At 45.0% G+C, this 18250-nt stretch overlaps 1 protein-coding gene across 4 annotated transcripts in view; it reads left to right on the plus strand.

The window, feature by feature from the left end:
• The first annotated feature begins 350 nt into the window (after positions 1-350).
• dclre1b (DNA cross-link repair 1B) overlaps positions 351-18250 on the plus strand; it is an 86489-nt gene continuing 68589 nt past the window's right edge. For 3 of the 4 annotated variants that reach the window (XM_068007310.1, XM_068007309.1, XM_068007307.1), the window contains exons 1-4: positions 425-498; positions 5898-6113; positions 9814-9979; positions 16503-16685. In XM_068007310.1, the coding sequence (XP_067863411.1) occupies positions 5925-6113; positions 9814-9979; positions 16503-16685 (538 nt within the window). In that variant the 5' untranslated portion in view covers positions 425-498; positions 5898-5924. Of the gene's footprint in view, positions 499-5897; positions 6114-9813; positions 9980-16502; positions 16686-18250 lie in introns of all 4 variants that reach the window. The other variant, XM_068007308.1, reaches the window with a different exon arrangement.

An 18250-nucleotide genomic window follows, 5' to 3' on the forward strand; every position in this document is an offset into this window, starting at 1 on the left:
ATTTGAATGATGTTCCTGTGGGGAGCAGAACATTTTACTGTTTTATGCAAGCAGTGTCAGCATCATGCGTTTCTTGGTCTGGTGTATCAGTTGATAGGTCTCCCTCCCCTGAGTTGATGAGCCGGTATGCTTGGCTTTCTCCCGTATTAATCTCAGTCCGGTGCAGTACTGGCTATTGCCAAGTCCTCCATGGCAGGGGGCGCTGCTGTCAACACCTTTTGAAACAGGAAAGGAGCGTCTACCGCTGTAGTCCCGCCCTCAACGTCTCTGATTGGTCGCATCTCCTCAGATCTGCACCGTGGGTGGCCAGTGTAAGTGTCAATCAAACAAAAAACCCGGGCGCGGCGGCAGTTAATGGAGGAAAGGTTTTCCGTCAGGATTAAATGACGGTTAAAGAGAGGCGGGAGCTCGACAGGAGGCGGTCCCTTTATTTTATAAGGTATTGAGTGTGTATAGCGAACCGTGTCCCCCGGCTTCGGGTTCAAAACAAATACTCAGGTGATTGGAAACCAGATTCTTTCCCCCTCCCTGCCCGGGTAACAGACAGCGGCCTGAAACCCTCTAAAGGTGCTGCCTGGTGGGGTGTGGTTCATGGGTACTGAATGCCCACTGGTGGGGTGTGGTTCATGGGTGTTAAATGCCCACTGGTGGGGTGTGGTTCATGGGTGTTAAATGCCCACTGGTGGGGTGTGGTTCATGGGTGTTGAATGCCCACTGGTGGGGTGGGGTGTGGTTCATGGGTACTGAATGCCCACTGGTGGGGTGTGGTTCATGGGTACTGAATGCCCACTGGTGGGGTGTGGTTCATGGGTGTTAAATGCCCACTGGTGGGGTGTGGTTCATGGGTGTTAAATGCCCACTGGTGGGGTGTGGTTCATGGGTGTTGAATGCCCACTGGTGGGGTGGGGTGTGGTTCATGGGTACTGAATGCCCACTGGTGGGGTGTGGTTCATGGGTGTTAAATGTCCACTGGTGGGGTGTGGTTCATGGGTACTGAATGCCCACTGGTGGGGTGTGGTTCATGGGTGTTAAATGTCCACTGGTGGGGTGTGGTTCATGGGTACTGAATGCCCACTGGTGGGGTGTGGTTCATGGGTGTTGAATGCCCACTGGTGGGGTGTGGTTCATGGGTGTTAAATGCCCACTGGTGGGGTGTGGTTCATGGGTGTTAAATGCCCACTGGTGGGGTGTGGTTCATGGGTGTTAAATGCCCACTGGTGGGGTGTGGTTCATGGGTGTTAAATGCCCACTGGTGGGGTGTGGTTCATGGGTGTTAAATGTCCACTGGTGGGGTGTGGTTCATGGGTGTTAAATGCCCACTGGTGGGGTGTGGTTCATGGGTGTTAAATGTCCACTGGTGGGGTGTGGTTCATGGGTGTTAAATGCCCACTGGTGGGGTGTGGTTCATGGGTGTTAAATGCCCACTGGTGGGGTGTGGTTCATGGGTGTTGAATGCCCACTGGTGGGGTGTGGTTCATGGGTGTTAAATGCCCACTGGTGGGGTGTGGTTCATGGGTGTTAAATGCCCACTGGTGGGGTGTGGTTCATGGGTGTTAAATGCCCACTGGTGGGGTGTGGTTCATGGGTGTTAAATGCCCACTGGTGGGGTGTGGTTCATGGGTGTTAAATGCCCACTGGTGGGGTGTGGTTCATGGGTGTTAAATGTCCACTGGTGGGGTGTGGTTCATGGGTGTTAAATGCCCACTGGTGGGGTGTGGTTCATGGGTGTTAAATGTCCACTGGTGGGGTGTGGTTCATGGGTGTTGAATGCCCACTGGTGGGGTGTGGTTCATGGGTGTTAAATGCCCACTGGTGGGGTGTGGTTCATGGGTGTTAAATGCCCACTGGTGGGGTGTGGTTCATGGGTGTTAAATGCCCACTGGTGGGGTGTGGTTCATGGGTGTTAAATGCCCACTGGTGGGGTGTGGTTCATGGGTGTTAAATGCCCACTGGTGGGGTGTGGTTCATGGGTGTTAAATGCCCACTGGTGGGGTGTGGTTCATGGGTGTTAAATGTCCACTGGTGGGGTGTGGTTCATGGGTGTTAAATGTCCACTGGTGGGGTGTGGTTCATGAGTGTTAAATGCCCACTGGTGGGGTGTGGTTCATGGGTGTTAAATGTCCACTGGTGGGGTGTGGTTCATGGGTGTTGAATGCCCACTGGTGGGGTGCGGTTCATGGGTGTTAAATGTCCACTGGTGGGGTGCGTTTCATGGGTGTTAAATGCCCACTGGTGGGGTGCGGTTCATGGGTGTTAAATGCCCACTGGTGGGGTGCGGTTCATGGGTGCGGAATGCCCACTGGTGGGGTGCGGAATGCCCACTGGTGGGGTGCGGTTCATGGGTGTTGAATAGCCACTGGTGGGGTGCGGTTCATGGGTGTTGAATGCCCACTGGTGGGGTGCGGTTCATGGGTGTTGAATGCCCACTGGTGGGGTGCGGTTCATGGGTGTTGAATGCCCACTGGTGGGGTGCGGTTCATGGGTGTTGAATGCCCACTGGTGGGGTGCGGTTCATGGGTGTTGAATGCCCACTGGTGGGGTGCGGTTCATGGGTGTTGAATGGCCACTGGTGGGGTGCGGTTCATGGGTGTGGAATGCCCACTGGTGGGGTGCGGTTCATTGTTGCTGAGTGCTCTCCACTACCTCACATAAGTAGCTTCTCTCCGTGTCTGAGCTTAGAAAGCATTGCAGGCAAACCCAATCCTGCCCTCGTTTGATACTTATATGCCTGCACCTTCCTGCAGGGGTCACAGGATAGTACAGCAAACCTGCCTGAATTACCCTTCTCTTTCTTCCCCCTCCCCCCCACCCACCCACCCCCCCCACTAGAGGGTATTCAGTACCCATGAGCTGCACCCCACCTGCTCTGCAGCAAAAACTGTCACCAGAATGGGGGCTGATATTTTCCTAGGTATCCCAGCAACACTTTCAGCAGGGGATGTGTCTGTGCACCAACATTGGGCCAGCTGTCCCAAAAATACACTAGGGGGAGAGGGAGAGAATGGGAACCTATATTATCATTGACACTGGCCCTACTGCTTAGGAAACAGGTTCAACAGGATAATGGGGTTTATAGAAACCGGCTCAGCAGCGTGAGGATGGGAGAGGGAGGTGAGATGGGAACTTATATTGACTTTGGTGCCCAGGACCAGGTGGTGAGAGGGGGCTGCCGATTAGCATTGTTCCGCCTCATCCTGGAAACACAATCATTGACCATATGACCATAAGAGATAGGAGCAGGAGTAGGCCATTCGGGCCCTCGAGCCTGCTCCGCCATTCAATGAGATCATGGCTTATCTGATTTTTACCTCAACTCCACTTTCCCGCCTTTTCCCCATATCCTTTGACTCCCTTGCTGATCAAAAATTTGTCTAACTCAGCCTTGAATGTATTCAATGACTCAGCCTCCACAGCTTTTTGGGGTAAAGAATTCCAAAGATTCATGACCCTCTGGGAGAAGAAATTCCTCATTTCCGTCTTAAACGGGCGACCCCTTATTCTGAGACTATACCCCCTAGTTTTAGATTCCCCCATGAGGGGTAACATCCTCTCAGCATCTATCCTATCGAGTCCCCTCAGAATCTCGTATGTTTCAGTAAGATCTCCTCTCATTCTTCTAAACTCCAATGAGTATAGACCCAACCTGTTCAATCTTTCCTCATAAGACAACCCTTCCATACCCGGAATCAACCTAGTGAACCTTCTCTGAACTGCCTCCAATGCAAGTATATCCTTCCTTAAATAAGGGCACCAGAACTGTACGCAGTACTCCAGGTGTGGTCTCACCAGCACCTAAACAGTTGTAGCATGACTTCCCTGCTTTTATACTCCATCCCTCTAGAAATAAAGGCCAATATTCCGTTTGCCTTCTGGATTACCTGCTGCACCTGTATGTTGACTTTTTGTGTTTCATGTATGAGGACACCCAGATCCCTCTGCACCGCAGCATTTTGTAGTATTTCTCCATTCAAATAATATTTTGCTTTTTTATTTTTCCTCCCAAAGTGGATGACTTTACATTTTCCCACATCATATTCCATTTGCCAAATTTTTGCCCATTCGCTTAACCTGTCAATATCCCTTTGCAGACACTTTGTGTCCTCATCGCAACTTGCTTTTCCACCTATCTTTGTATCATCAGCAAATTTGGCCACAAGACACTCTGTTCCTTCATCCAAGTCATTGATATATATTGTAAATAGTTGAGGCCCCAGCATTGAGCCCTGTGGCACCCCACTAGTTACAGATTGCCATTTTGAAAATGACCCTTTTATCCCGACTCTTTGTTTTCTGTTAGTTAGCCAATCCTCTATCCATGCCAGTATATTACCCCCAACACCATGAGCTCTTATCTTATGCAGTAATCTTTTATGTGGCACCTTATCGAATGCTGTTTGGAAATCGAAATATACTGCATCCATTGGTCTCCCCTTTATCCACTCTGCCTGTTCCTTCCTCAAAGAACTCTAATAAATTTGTCAGACTCGATTTCCCCTTCATAAAACCTTGTTGACTCTCCTTGATTGTATTTTGAGTCTCCAAATGTCCTGCTACTACTTCCTTAATAATGGATTGTAGCATTTTCCCAATGACAGATGTTAGGCTAACTGGTCTATAGTTACCTGCTTTCTGTCTCACTCCCTTCTTGAATAGGGGTGTTACGTTTGCGGTTTTCCAATCTGCTGGGACCTTTCCAGAATCTCATGAATTCTGGAAGATTACAACCAATGCATCCACTACCTCTGTAGCCACTTCCTTTAAGACCTTCGGATGCAAGTCATCAGGTCCAGGGGACTTGTCAGCCTTTAGACCCATTAGTTTACTTCGTACTTTTTCTTTAGTGATAGTGATTGTTTTTAGTTCCTCCCTCCTCTTTGCCTCTTGATTTTCTACTATTATTGGTATATCAGTGTCTTCTACTGTGAAGTTATTGGGGCGGGGAGAGAGGCAATCTTTGCAGCTAACAGTGCAATACTTGTGCTGCTGGGTTGGGAGAGAGCCGGGTACCAAAGTTTTTGTGGTCAAGGGGAGGATCAGTCTCGGCAGGAGGTAGGGTCCAGTGCTTTGAAGTTTTCACAGCCAAAGAATTTCAACTTTTCTACCTAATGTTACTGAGATGCAAGTTGGAAATCAACCATTTACAGTGCCATCTATCAGCATAACTGGAACTGCAGATGTGTCTTGACAGATTCATAATGTCTTTTTCTACAGTCCGAGCCAGACATTTTCGGTGCATTTTGAAATGGAATCTTGAAACCTACTCAGCACTCCTGAGACTTGAGCACATAATCTAAGCTGACGCTCCAGTGCAACGTCGGAGGTGCTGTCTTTCGGATGAGAGGTTAAACTGAGGCCCCGCCTGCCCTCTCAGGTGATAAAAGGTCCCATGGCACTATTTCGAAGAAGAGCAGCGGAGTTCTCCTCCATGTCCTGGCCAATATTTATCTCTCAACCAACATCATTTTAAAAAAACAGATTATCTAGTCATTATCGCGCTGTTGTTTGTGGGACCTTGCTGTGTGTAAATTGGCTGCCGTGTTTCCTATGTTACAACAGTGACTACACTTCAAAAGTACTTAATTGGCTGTTAAGCGTATTGGGATGTCCTGAGGCCGTGAAAGGTGCTGTATAAATGCAAGTTCTTTCTTTTATATAATGGATAGATATGTAGGGGAGGTGCTTGTAGGGGCATTGGATGGCACAGTGGGTTTGCATGCTGTCCTTCTTCCCTCTTGATTCCTGGATTGAATCCACTCCCGACTAATGGGATGAAAGGCTGCTTTGTGTCTTATTTGTGTTGATCCAACATGAAATGCTGGCTCTGTGAAAGAGTAAATAGAAGTTAATTCAGTTGCTTTTACAGTGTGTTAGGAGTTAAGCTGTCTTATCTTGTGCAGGTGCTGGATGCTCTGGGATAGCGAGAAATGAATGGAACTTTGATCCCAAACACTCCTTTTGCTGTGGATTTTTGGCAGATACGGAAGTGCAGCCATATCCGTTTGTTCTTCTTGTCCCATTTGCACAGTGATCATACATCAGGTCTGTCCTCCACCTGGAGCAGACCCATATACTGCTCTCCCATTACTGCCAAGTTGTTGCGGTGGAAGTTTCAGGTGAGACAAAGTAGTGGGGATTTCAGAATATTCTATCTTATCATAGAAAAGTTACAGCATGGAAGGAGGCCATTCGGCCCATCAAGTCTGTGCCGGCTCTATGCAAGAGCAATCCAGCTAGTCCCATTCCCCCGCCCTATCCCCATAGCCCTGCAAATTTTTTCCTTTCAAGTACTTATCCAGTTCCCTTTTGAAGGCCATGATTGAAGCTGCCTCCGCCACCCCTTCGGGCAGTGTATTCCAGATCCTAATCACTCGCTGTGTAAAAAAGATTTTCCTCATGTCACCTTTCGTTCTTTTGCCAGTCATCTTAAATCTGTGTCCTTTGGTCCTTGACCCTTCCGCCAATGGAAACAGTTTTTCTCTATCTACTCTGTCTAGACCCTTCATGATTTTGAATACCTCTATCAAATCTCCTTGTAACCGTCTCTGTTCCAAGGAGAACAACCCCAACTTCTCCAGTCTATCCACATAACTGAAGTCCCTCATCCCTGGAATCATTCTAATAAATCTCTTCTGCGCCCTCTCTAAGGCCTTCACATCTTTCCTAAACTTCTTTCTTTTTTCTTCTATCCTAAAGATTGTAGCCTGTGCTGGGATATAATCTCACAGGACTGCTAGCCCTCTAGTACCTCATCCAAATAACTCTTCCAAATCTGTGAAACCTGATAGTGAATGTTGGCTAGCTGATCAACTGCAGAGGACCAAGCCAAGCCATTGTCTAAATGACCTATTAAATTTGTGTTCTCAGAAATCACAGATTTCACAGTCATCCGTTAATGCAATTCCATTTGTGCAACATTAGTTATAAAGAAAAACAGGCATTCTCCTGTTTTTTCATTTATAAAAAAACAGAATCCCCTGTTCTACCTGTGCGTGCCCCAGACCTGAGCTCCCCCATTTCCCTGCTTTCCTTTTTAAAAATAAATTGTTTTTGGGATGTGGGCGACAAGGCAGTATTTATTGCCCATTCCTAGTTGCCGTGAGGTCATTAAGAGTCAGCTACACGGTGTGGCACTTGAGTCAGATGTAGACCAGACCAGGTGGGGATGCAGGTTCTTTTCCCTGTAGGACATTAGTGAATCGGTTGGATTTTTACAACAATTCAGTTTTTATGGTAATTTTATGGCCACAAATGGCCAGATTTACTGAATGCAGTTTCAAAGTTTGTTGTGGTGGGATTCTGAACTCAGATCCCTAGGTTGCTAGTTTAGTTCCATGACCACTAGGCTACTGTACCCTCCATGTTTTGCTGTGTTCATTACCTACCACCCACCCCATCTGTTGTTTCTTCACCTCATTTGTCCTCCAAATCTCACGTGGCCCCCACCTCCCAATGAGCTCTTTTCACTTTATGCATTCCCAGGTTCCATCGTAGGTCTTGCTGAGATTCGGATTATCAAAGCTAGTTCTCTCCCCCTCCCCCCCCCTTTTATTCTGCCCCTTACCCAATTTCTCATTCCACCACACCCAAATTGCCACAGGCATGACAAATTAGCTCCGAATCCCACTTTCGCCAACCATGAGACCTTTGGCTCTTTCCCACTTTTGAACATCTCACCCTTCATTATCGTGCCCAGCTCTCCTTCAAAATTCTCCTCATCTGTTTGTCTAAGGCCCGTGGATGCTTTCTTCACTAAAATATTCTCCTCTGTCTCCTCCCTCAATTTCTAAAACTGAGTGACTCCTTATCCTCACTAATTTCAAACTCCATTTCCCTACCACCACATACTTCCTACCCACTTCAACTTAAGCTCAAATGCACTTGGCTTGTGACGTATCTAGTAGTCCACTGCCAGATCGGGCTCAAACCCTTCAACATTTACTGTTGCCCACACTCTTCCTATTACTGCAAAGTTATCTTGGATTATTAGATGCATTTCTAAACTCCTATTGTCCATTACCAAACATCACCTGTGTCCTTATCTGTCTCTTCCCTCCTTTCTTTCTTCACATTATGAATGTGAGGAGCCTCTTGTCTTTGTGTCAAAAATCAAAGCTATTTGCATTGTGCCTCTACCTCTGTCCACCTACTCCTTCAGTTCTTCCACCTCAGCTCCAATCCTTCGCATCTTCCTTCTACCTCCCCATCATTATTGCATAGCTTTCCTTCCATCTTCCTCCTGCCCTTAATAAACTCATCATGTCCATGAAATTTGCCATTTGCTGCCTTGATCCCCTTCCCTCTCAGCTCCTGACCACACAGCTTTGCCACCTCAGCCCTTTGATCGCCAACATTATCAACCTATCTCTATCCTCTGGCATCATCCCTATCACCTTCAAAACATCTGTTGTCATTCCCTCAAAACACCTTAAATCCAATCCCTACCCTCTGATTACCACCCTATCTCTAAAGTTCCTGCCCTCTCCAATGTACTGGTACATATTGTTGCTTCACAATTACATGCCCATCTCTCATGCCATTTCAAGTTTGAGACCCTGCAATCTAATTTCTTTCCTGACTACAGCACACTGGGCTGTATTAAAGCCATATTCTTTGTGACAGTGGTCTCTCCTCATCTTTCTTGATCTCTTTGTTGTCTTTGACTCTGTCAATCGTTCTGTCCTCCTCCAAAGTCCCTCCTTGACAGCCCAACTTTGTGGCGCTGCTCTCTCCTGGTTCCATTTATATTTGTCCTGACAACCAGAGTACTACCTTGCTCCCCAACTCTTTGTCTGGAAGCAGGGGATAAGGTTCCTGGTGTATGCTGATGATGCACATCATTATCACTGCCCCTCTTTTGATTCAAAGGCTGTTGTCTGACTTTCTTGCTGTCTGTCCGACATTAAGTCTTGGATGAATCAAAGTTTTCGCTAGCTTAATGTAGACAAACCAAAGCCGTTCTTTTTGGCTCCTGTTCTTAAGAGCCTCTGCTCTTAACTTCATCAACTTTCCTGACTACCACTTCAGGCTAAGCAACTAGTGCAGAATCTGGGTCTGCTGCTTGATCCTGAGTTGAGTTTCCTTCCCACTTCCATTTCATCACCAGACTGTCGTCTTCTTCCTTCACGTCATTGCCATCGTCTGCCCCGACCTCTTTCTCGTTCATACGAGACTCTAATCCGTGCCTTTATTACCTTGAGGGTCAACTTCTCTAATGCTCTCCTCCTGGCTTCCACCATCTAGAAACTGCTACTGCCTGTGCTCAAAGCCCACACTTTCATTACCTCGGTCCTTGCTAGGTTCCAATGGTTGATTCCCTGTGCCCCGATGAATTTGTTTCAAGATCGTTATTTCCACCTTCATGTGCTTTCATCGTACCTCAGTGACCTTCTTCAGCTGTATGTTGCTGCTTGGACCTTTGATGGCTCTGACACTAGTCTACTCCTTGATCCCATCCTTTTCACTCCACCATTGATGGTTGCCACCATGTTCCTGCCTTTTGGAACTCACTCCAAAAATCCTTCCACCTTACTTTCTTTGTTCCTGTTTTCAAAAGCTTACTAACAACTTTTCTTTTCAACTGTTTTTTCAACCCCACCCACTTAGTGTCCATTTCATCCTCTAACCTGTAAAACATGCTGACATGAGGAATGCTACGTAACTGTAAATTGTTGTATCTCACCACCTTCGTTTTTATGCTTTGAACTCATATTAGTATTACAATTGTGGTTTTATAGTGTGGAGTAAAGCCTGATTTGATTGTAATCGGTTTATGTGTCTGTAATATTTCAGCTTTTAAAAAATTTTTGTTGTCAGGTGGATGAAATATGGATCCACCCGCTGGAGGTAGGAGAGAGCCACCTCTTAAATCTGGATGAAGTTGGAAAAGAGACCATGACTGTGACACTGATTGATGCCAATCACTGTCCTGGCTCTGTCATGTTTCTGTTTGATGGTTATTTTGGCACAGTTTTATATACGGGTATGGCAGATGTTTTATTTTTTGATCTGTATGTAGTGATTATCCAGCATGTTAGTTATAAATTATTTACATATGCATCAGTTGAAAGACTAGTTGTGCTTATGTAGAATGTTTGCTGCTTCTACATTACCTAAGCTTTTTGGTGAATACCCAGAGTTATTGACCTACAGTAATCGAACTGATGTGTGTTTCTAGGTGTCCTGCACTAACATGTAAAATACTGTATGGTGAAAAATGCCACTGGCCTTCCCCACCCCCTCCCCTTAGTGGGTAATCACATCACTTTGTGAGATAGTAAGCCATTAAGCCCAGGAGATCCCAGGGTTTAATCTTTGATCTGTGTTGTGATAGTTGATCTCAGCCAAGGCATCAGTAATGGTGCTACAATTTGCTTCAGCATCCTTGGATCAGGGAAGGGAAATGTCACTGGTGGTTCCCACCTCATATTGTTATCCAATAGTTCCTGCCAGAATTGTGTACATGTGTGGACATTACCTGAGGACAGAATCAAACTCAGCTCTGATGTCCTGCATGGTCAAATAACCTGCTGATACTCAATTCAAACATGAAGAATGGCTGCTTTGGTGAGGCATTGGAGGACTGCCAACACTACAATGCCTTGAGGAAAGAAGGGGAGAAAAGAAAATTGGATCAAGGAGGGAAGGGTTGGATCTCTCCTGCATGTTGAGTTAGCTGCTAATTGTAGCAGTGGTGGTGAAAGGAACAAATGGAGGTTCAAATCCCAATCTAAATTATATTGAGTGGGAAGTCATTGATTAGAGCAGTGATTTTCAAAATACAGGTCGCGACCCAATACTGGGTCGCGGAACGTTAATCACTGGGTCGTTTCCCCAAGAGGCCGAGTCCCCCGCCCGCCATGATCGCGCTGCCTCTGTCCCGCATCAAGCTCATCATGACGAGCTGCCCCGATGTCGAGTATCAACCAGGACGTGCTGAGCCCTCTCCCTTATTGCTGCTACACGCTGCTCCCCCTGATGGCGGGGGAGGGGACGAGACAAGCAGGTGCTTTGTGGGTGCTGTAGGCCACAGACTGGAGAACAACCATGGCGACCAACATCGAGGAGATCTTCCGGTCTTTTGTGGTAAAGAAGATATAGGTGATAGAGGACGAGAAGCAGCAGAGGGAGGTTGTGGGGGGGGGGTGGGGGGGGGCTGGGGCAGTTGGATTTTAAACAAAATGGAGGGGTTGCGGGGTAGAGCAGAAAACTACAATAGTTTTTTTTAATATATAGGTGATGTGGTTCATGTTCTCAGTAAATTTTAAACCGTTTTCGACCTGATCCTGTCGGCTATGAAACCTCCGGGTGAAAATGGGAGATGGATCTGGAGTAAGATGTTTGTAAAGAGAGATCTGGGTTTTCAATCTGGAGTTTAATTTCAGTCCGTTTTATTCACTCGTGCCCCCCCCCCCCAACCGCCTTTTGTTGGGCTCACAAAACAGGCCTCGTCCTGCTGTTTTTTAAAAAGAAAACACCCAGCACATCCTGGTCCATGTACTGGGAGCAGCGCGGTGACCGTTCCTTCAACTGATCAACCCAAAGGGCTGCTCCAGGCAGCGTGTTTTTCTAGGAATTTTTTTGGTGGGGGGGTGGAGGTCGACTCTGACTCCTCTTAAGAAGTTTCTTTCCGAACCGCTGAGCTACCAGTCATCTCGTCAGCGTTGCAGTCTTTCTTTTTTGAAAATAGGCGTGCACAAAGGACTGAAAATGTAATCCTCCTAAAGGCAATTTAATATTCTAGCTATCTAATTTCAAGTTGGCAGTATCAAGTTATATTGCCCCACATGCACCACCCAGATTGGGGAAGAGCAAAGCTCTGCACGTGCATATCCAAATGTGTGCACAGAGCTATGTTTATCAGTGGAGACATTTAGATGCAGTCCAGCAACAAGGAAAGCCTGGGTTATTTAAAAAAAATATATACTTTAATAAATTAATCCTGAATCAACAGTGAAGCTAAACTTGATGCCTGTGCAATAAAATGAGCAGGTGCAACTCACCTGTGATAGCACACTGAAAACACGCCACAAGTCATTAAGTTTGTCATCTTTTTGGATCAAGAATACCCACTGTTATGTAAGATTATTGTTCTGTTGCTGCCGTTCACAACAACCGACATGTGCGAACTGGGATTTTCGACTTTGACAAGGTTAAAAACAAGAGAAAGAAACAACTCAACAGCACATGTGAGTAGCGCTTTCATCTTGTGATCCAGATTGGGACCAGATCACGAACAACAGGCAGACCCACCCGTCACATTAAGTAAGTGAAACTCAACCTGATGTTTTTTTTACTGTATTTATACTGTATTTGAAATGTTTTTCAAGTAATGTCAATGTCTAATTTTAGTTATTACTTGAAGTGAAGTGGTTAAAGCTAGCATGTATTGCCCTTTATTGTGATTTTATGAAAACTCTAGTCAGAAGATATTGTTTTGGGTCCCTGGGGTAAGTGCTTTTCTTCCACTGGGTCACGAGAAAAAAAGTTTGAAAAACACTGGATTAGAGGCTGTGGTGTCCTTTTGCAGAGGGGAAGGAAAATCGGAGGGGAGTGTCATGCTGGAGTGTGGGGGGGGGGGGGGGGGGGGTGGGTGGGTGGGTGGTGGGGAGATGTCCTTAGTAGCCTGAGAGCAAGCTGTTTGCTCACCCCATGTGGGTGTGTCTGGCTAACGAGATAGAGAAGTGAAAACTTCCCAAAAAAGAAGAAATGTAGTATTTATGTATGTTAAAATGCAGTTTAAATATTTGAAATTCGATGTTTTCAGATATAGTTTAGGTTTAAAAAATAGGTTGAGTTTATGCAAAATTTAATCTTACTATATATATTCTGATTTAAGCTGTGAGAAAGCTCTTACTGAAGTGTACGAGCACATTATCCAGTTGCCACTCCCCTTTAGCTTGGAATTTGTTCAGTTTGGCCAAATAAAAGGACACGGTACACTGCTCCATTACCCCTAAATAAAATAAAATGAAAATTCCAATCTTTTTATTCATCCCAGCAGGGCTGGAAAATATTACTTAACATGAAAGGATTTTCTTGAAGCTGTCTAACTTAGCTTCTCAGTCTGCCGAAAAAAGAAGTTACTCAGACTTTCAGCCCAAATAAATCCTTAAAAGTAAATAAAATAACTCCCTTGGCAGAACTAAGCAGATACTGAGCTGGACAAGAAAGGATTGGAGCGCGCAACAGAGAATGGGATGCAGCTGGAAAGCAGAGACAGGAGCAACAAAGGACTGGAAGTGGAAGAGATACAGTTACTCGCAAGCAATCATTTTCAGTTCACTGCAGCTAGAAAATAACTTGCCCTGTTGAGCTGGTGAATGGAATTTTCCAGCACAGCTGGAATATTGATTCAAACAGCCATGTATAAGTCATAGTATCCAATTGCAGATTTTCTGTTAGAAACTTCACGATAGAAAAAAAAATGCCAAAGAGGATTACAGTGCCCTGCAGCTTACCTTAAAAATGTTCTTCATTTTTTTTCAGAAGTCTACCCACTCATTAATGCATTCTTTTTGTTCATTGTTTAAGAATCATTCTGGGAGCCCCATCTGATGACTCATGGTCAATCCCCAGTCTGTGCACAGTTAACTGATCTTAGCCAGCCTGGCAGCTGGGAGTCCTATAACTGGCCTTTGTCCTTGGGCTGGGTAGTGGAGAATCAGCCATTTTTTTTGCCCCCCCCCCCACTTCTGATCACTACTAAGTGATCCCTGCAGGAAAGTGCGTGTGTGTGAATGTTAGTTGAGAACAGGATTCAGCTTGGTTGTGATGCCCTCCATGGTCTCACAGCCTGTGGCATTCACTGCCTGTATTAATATGAGGAATGGCAAAGTGGGCGAAGAACCGAAAGACAGTCAATTCCCGTCAAAAAGTACCTCAGCACGTATCGGTGACTTTGGATGAGGAAGACAGAGGGGAGGTGAAATTTACATAAAAATAATATTGGTTACTGCTGTTTTGTCTTCCATTGGGTAAATAGGGCAGAGTGAAATATTTTCATAAATGATCCTTGTGATGTCTTCTAGTTTCACTCAGTTTTTCTTTTTCAAGTAGGAATCCACTTTCATTTTAAAAGCTGTTATAGATTCTGTTTCTACCACTGTCTCTGGTAGGGTATTCCATGGCCTAACAATACTGTGCACATAAAAAAAAATCTTAGTTTCTCCCTTTGTTCTTTAGATGATGCCCTCTAATTTATGCCCACTAATGATCGACTCACCGACCAGTGGAAATAGCTTTTCCTGATTTATCAAAGCCTCTTAAAATTTTTAACATCTCTATTGGATCACCTCTTAACCTTCTTTGTTTTAATCAAGAGTCCCAATTTATCTTGTCTGTGCTCATAATCAAGGCCTCTCATCCCTGGTATCACCTCAGTAATCTCTTCAGCATCCTCCCCAATGCACTCACATCCTTCCTAAAGTAAGGTGCCCAACATGGAACACAATATTCTAACAGCAGCCTAATCAGTGATTTGTATATTTAATGGTTCTTTCTGATTATCCAGAGAAAATGGAAATCTCTGTGTTTTCTTTAAACCAGTGTTTTTCAAACTTTTTTTCTCGTGACCCAGTGGAAGAAAAGCACTTACCCCAGGGATCCAAAACAATAATATCTTCTGACTAGAGTTTTCATAAAATCACAATAAAGGGCGATACATGCTAGCTTTAACCACTTCACCTCAAGTAATAACTAAAATTAGACAGCGACGTTACTTGAAAAACATTTTAAATACAGTTTTAAAAAAATCACCTGGTTGAGTTTCACTTACTTAATGTGACAGGTGGGTCTGCCTGTTGTTCATGATCTGGTTCCAATCTGGATCACAAGATGAAAGCGCTACTCACATGTGCTGTTGAGTTGTTTCTTTCTCTTGTTTTTAACCTTGTCAAAGTCGAAAATCCCAGTGCGCACATATAGGTTGTTGTGAATGGCAATAACAGAACAATAATCTTACTTAACAGCGGATATTCTTTGAAAGCATTGATCCAAAAAGATGACAAACTTAATGACTAGTGGTGTGTTTTCAGTGTGCTGAAACAGGTGAGTTACACCAGGCATCAAGTTTAGCTTCATTATTGATTCAGGATTAACTTATTAAAGAATAGTTTTTTTAAATAACCCAGGCTTTCCTTGTTGCTGGACTGCATCTAAATTTCTCCGCTGATAAACATAGCTCTGTGCACACATTTGGATATGCACGTGCAGAGCTTTGCTCTTCCCCAATCTGGGTGGTGCATGTGGGGCAATATAACTTGATACTGCCAACTTGCTGCAGTCTCAAATCTGCACCAGTACAAAAAAAAGGGTAGTTGCAATATAATAGTACCAACAAATTATTGTAGCTGAGACAACATTGATGCTGAAGACTTGAACAGTAACTGTCTAAATACTTTTTTGGAGGGGTGGGCGTGAGGGTTTGACAAGGTACCTTCACAGTAGTTTCAACTTGTAGATGTCAGATATGTTCACGTTTGCCAGCTATGTGTGGAAGAAAGAACTGTTAGATTGTAAACGGCTACTGTTTCCCATGGGGGAAAAAACAGGGTCACTTCCTAAAAAGAGGCCAACACCACAGCAGAAGGTGAAACCAATTCAATCCAGTTTATATCTGAAATTAGATAGCTAGAATATTAAATTGCCTTTTGGAGGATTACATTTTCAGTCCTTTGTGCACCTATTTTCAAAAAAGAAAAATTGCAACGCTGACACGGGCCAGGATGTGGTGGGTGTTTTCTTTTTAAAGAACAGTAGGACGAGGCCTGTTTTCTGAGCCCAACAAAAGGCGTGGGGGGCGAGTGAATAAAACGGACTGAAATTTAACACCGGATTAGAAACCCAGATTTCTCTTTACAAATATGTTACCCCAGGTCGGTCTCCCATTTTCACCCAGAGGCTTCACAGCCGCCACGATCAGGTTGAAAACGGTCTTAAAAAAAAACTTTTGTATTGTTTTCTCCCCCCACCCCTCACCTCCCTCCGGATTTTTTAAAATCGAACTGCCCCCCACCTCTACCTCTGCTGCTTCTCGTCCTCTATCTCCTTTTTCTCCTTTACCAGAAAAGACCAGAAGATCTCCTCAATGTTGGTCGCCATGGTTATTCTCCAGCCTGCATCGTACGACACCCACAGTGCACCTGCTCGTCTCGTCCCCTCCCCCGCCACCAGGGGGAGCAGCGTGTAGCAGCAATAAGGGAGTGAGTGGGCTCAGCACGTTCTGGTTGATGCTCGACACGTTGGGGCAGCTCTTCGTGATGAGCTTGACACGGAACAGAGGTAGCGCGATCATGGCAGGCGGTGGACTCGGCCTTGCGGGGAAGCGACCCAGTGATTAATGTTCCATAACCCAGTATTGGGTCCGACCCGTACTTTGAAAACCACTGCTTTAAACTATATTATATTCAAAACAAGATTTGTGAGTAATACAGAAAAGCTAAGAGATGCTGAAAATCAGCCAAAATGGAAGGATGTTGACGGAGATTTTGGTTTGATTTTTATAGCGGATTTCCGTTACACACCCACCATGTTTAGCCATCCGCCACTGAACACAGAAAAAAGGATAGATAAGCTATATCTGGACAATACAAACTGTGACCCTGAGTCTATGGTGCCTTCTCGTCAAGAAGCTACTGAACAGATCAAAGAAATAATCGACACTCACCCAGAACACAATGTAGTAATTGGTAAGAACGTGGTAACTCTTTAGTTTCCTACCGCATGCAGTAATTTGCAGAACTCAGTCCCTTTCCTGGAGTCATTGTTGTGCTCACTAAATATAGAATATGGATGTTAGATGAAACTTGGATGCATTTATCAGGTCCCCAGTTGGTTTGGGTTTGTGTGTGAATAGAATAGACACAGGATGCATACACGAGACAGACCAACATGGAATTTCTCATGTATAAAAAAATCCACAGTATCTTATTTAAAGAGAGATTCTAATTTTTGTCATGTATTTTGCCATATTGGGTCTTCACTTCCCTTCTGAGCTGTCTCACTGGTAATTTGGGTTACAGGAGCAGGCTGGAGCTGCTGTATTGATCTTAACGTGAGCCAGAGCACTTTGGCACTGTTTGGGGTCCAGTCCACAGCTGAGAAAAATGCCAGGAGAGTACCCAGTACTGGATGGCTGCAACCAGTTGTGGAACTGTGCCTGGCATGACTCACCATCTTCAGTAGAGGAGAGGTAAGGGGAGAACTTACACTTTAAAAATTCATGCAGATGCTTGACTAACAATTAAGATCTCCTATCTTCTGTGAGAAATTATTAGTTTCTATGCTTGTACTGCACCCTTATTATGGATTGGGTAGAGGCAGCGATTCACACTCGGCTTGATTCAGCAAAGAGTGGCACTTGACCGGGACACAATTGGGGAGTGAAAAGGCTCACTCACTCAGCTCATCACTGACAGCAACTTGTCTGAAATGGTGCCTTCAGGCATCAAATGGCAGCTCTCCTAAGGGCATAAAAGCTAAGTATATCCGTTAATAGGTAGGTTTAGAAAGAACTGCATGTGGAGAAGTTAACAAGAAGCTACTACTTTTTAAAAAAAAACTCCCTAAAAGTCCTGTTCTCCAACTGTCCAATAATTGGCCTTAGTATGCTTGGGTGAGAGAAGGTTCCTGCTCCTGATCTTCAGTGATTATTGCTGGGGCATGCCTGAGTGGACATCTAGGTGCGAACTGAATTGGCATTGGCTATGATGCTCTAGTGGTTGAATAGCCAGTGGACACTCACTGTCTCAGTTCACACATGAAGATTGGCTATTCGGGTGAGATACTGGAGGGCATCCAGTGCCTGTAGAGCTGTGTCCCAGCATCAGTTGCTGCCTTCAGAAGGTGGAAGAATATTGCAGCATTTTTTTTTAAGAAGATGTGTATTGTTGTGATGGAATGAAATCATCTTTCTAAAATCAACTGTAAAGGCTCTAAAGTTGTAAGAGTTTGGTCAGTATTCTTCCCGGACATTAGTTCACTCCACAGGAGAAAACAGCCCACAGTTTAGTATTGGTTGACTCTAAATCGATGGTTCCATTCAAGAAATGCTACAGGAATGGCTGGTGTGGGAAATGGAAAAATCACACTGGTGCAGTAGGGGTCCTTTTCCTAGATTACAGTTGAAGTTCATTGTGGAAACAGGTCTTTATTAAATTCAGTCGTGGCTCAGTGGTAACACTCATGGCCCTAAGTCAGAAGGTCATGGGTTCAAGCCCTATTCCAGAGACTTGAGCACATAATCTAGGCTGAA

The sequence above is a fragment of the Heptranchias perlo genome, chromosome 27 (assembly GCF_035084215.1).
Source record: "Heptranchias perlo isolate sHepPer1 chromosome 27, sHepPer1.hap1, whole genome shotgun sequence".
Taxonomy (NCBI): domain Eukaryota; kingdom Metazoa; phylum Chordata; class Chondrichthyes; order Hexanchiformes; family Hexanchidae; genus Heptranchias; species Heptranchias perlo.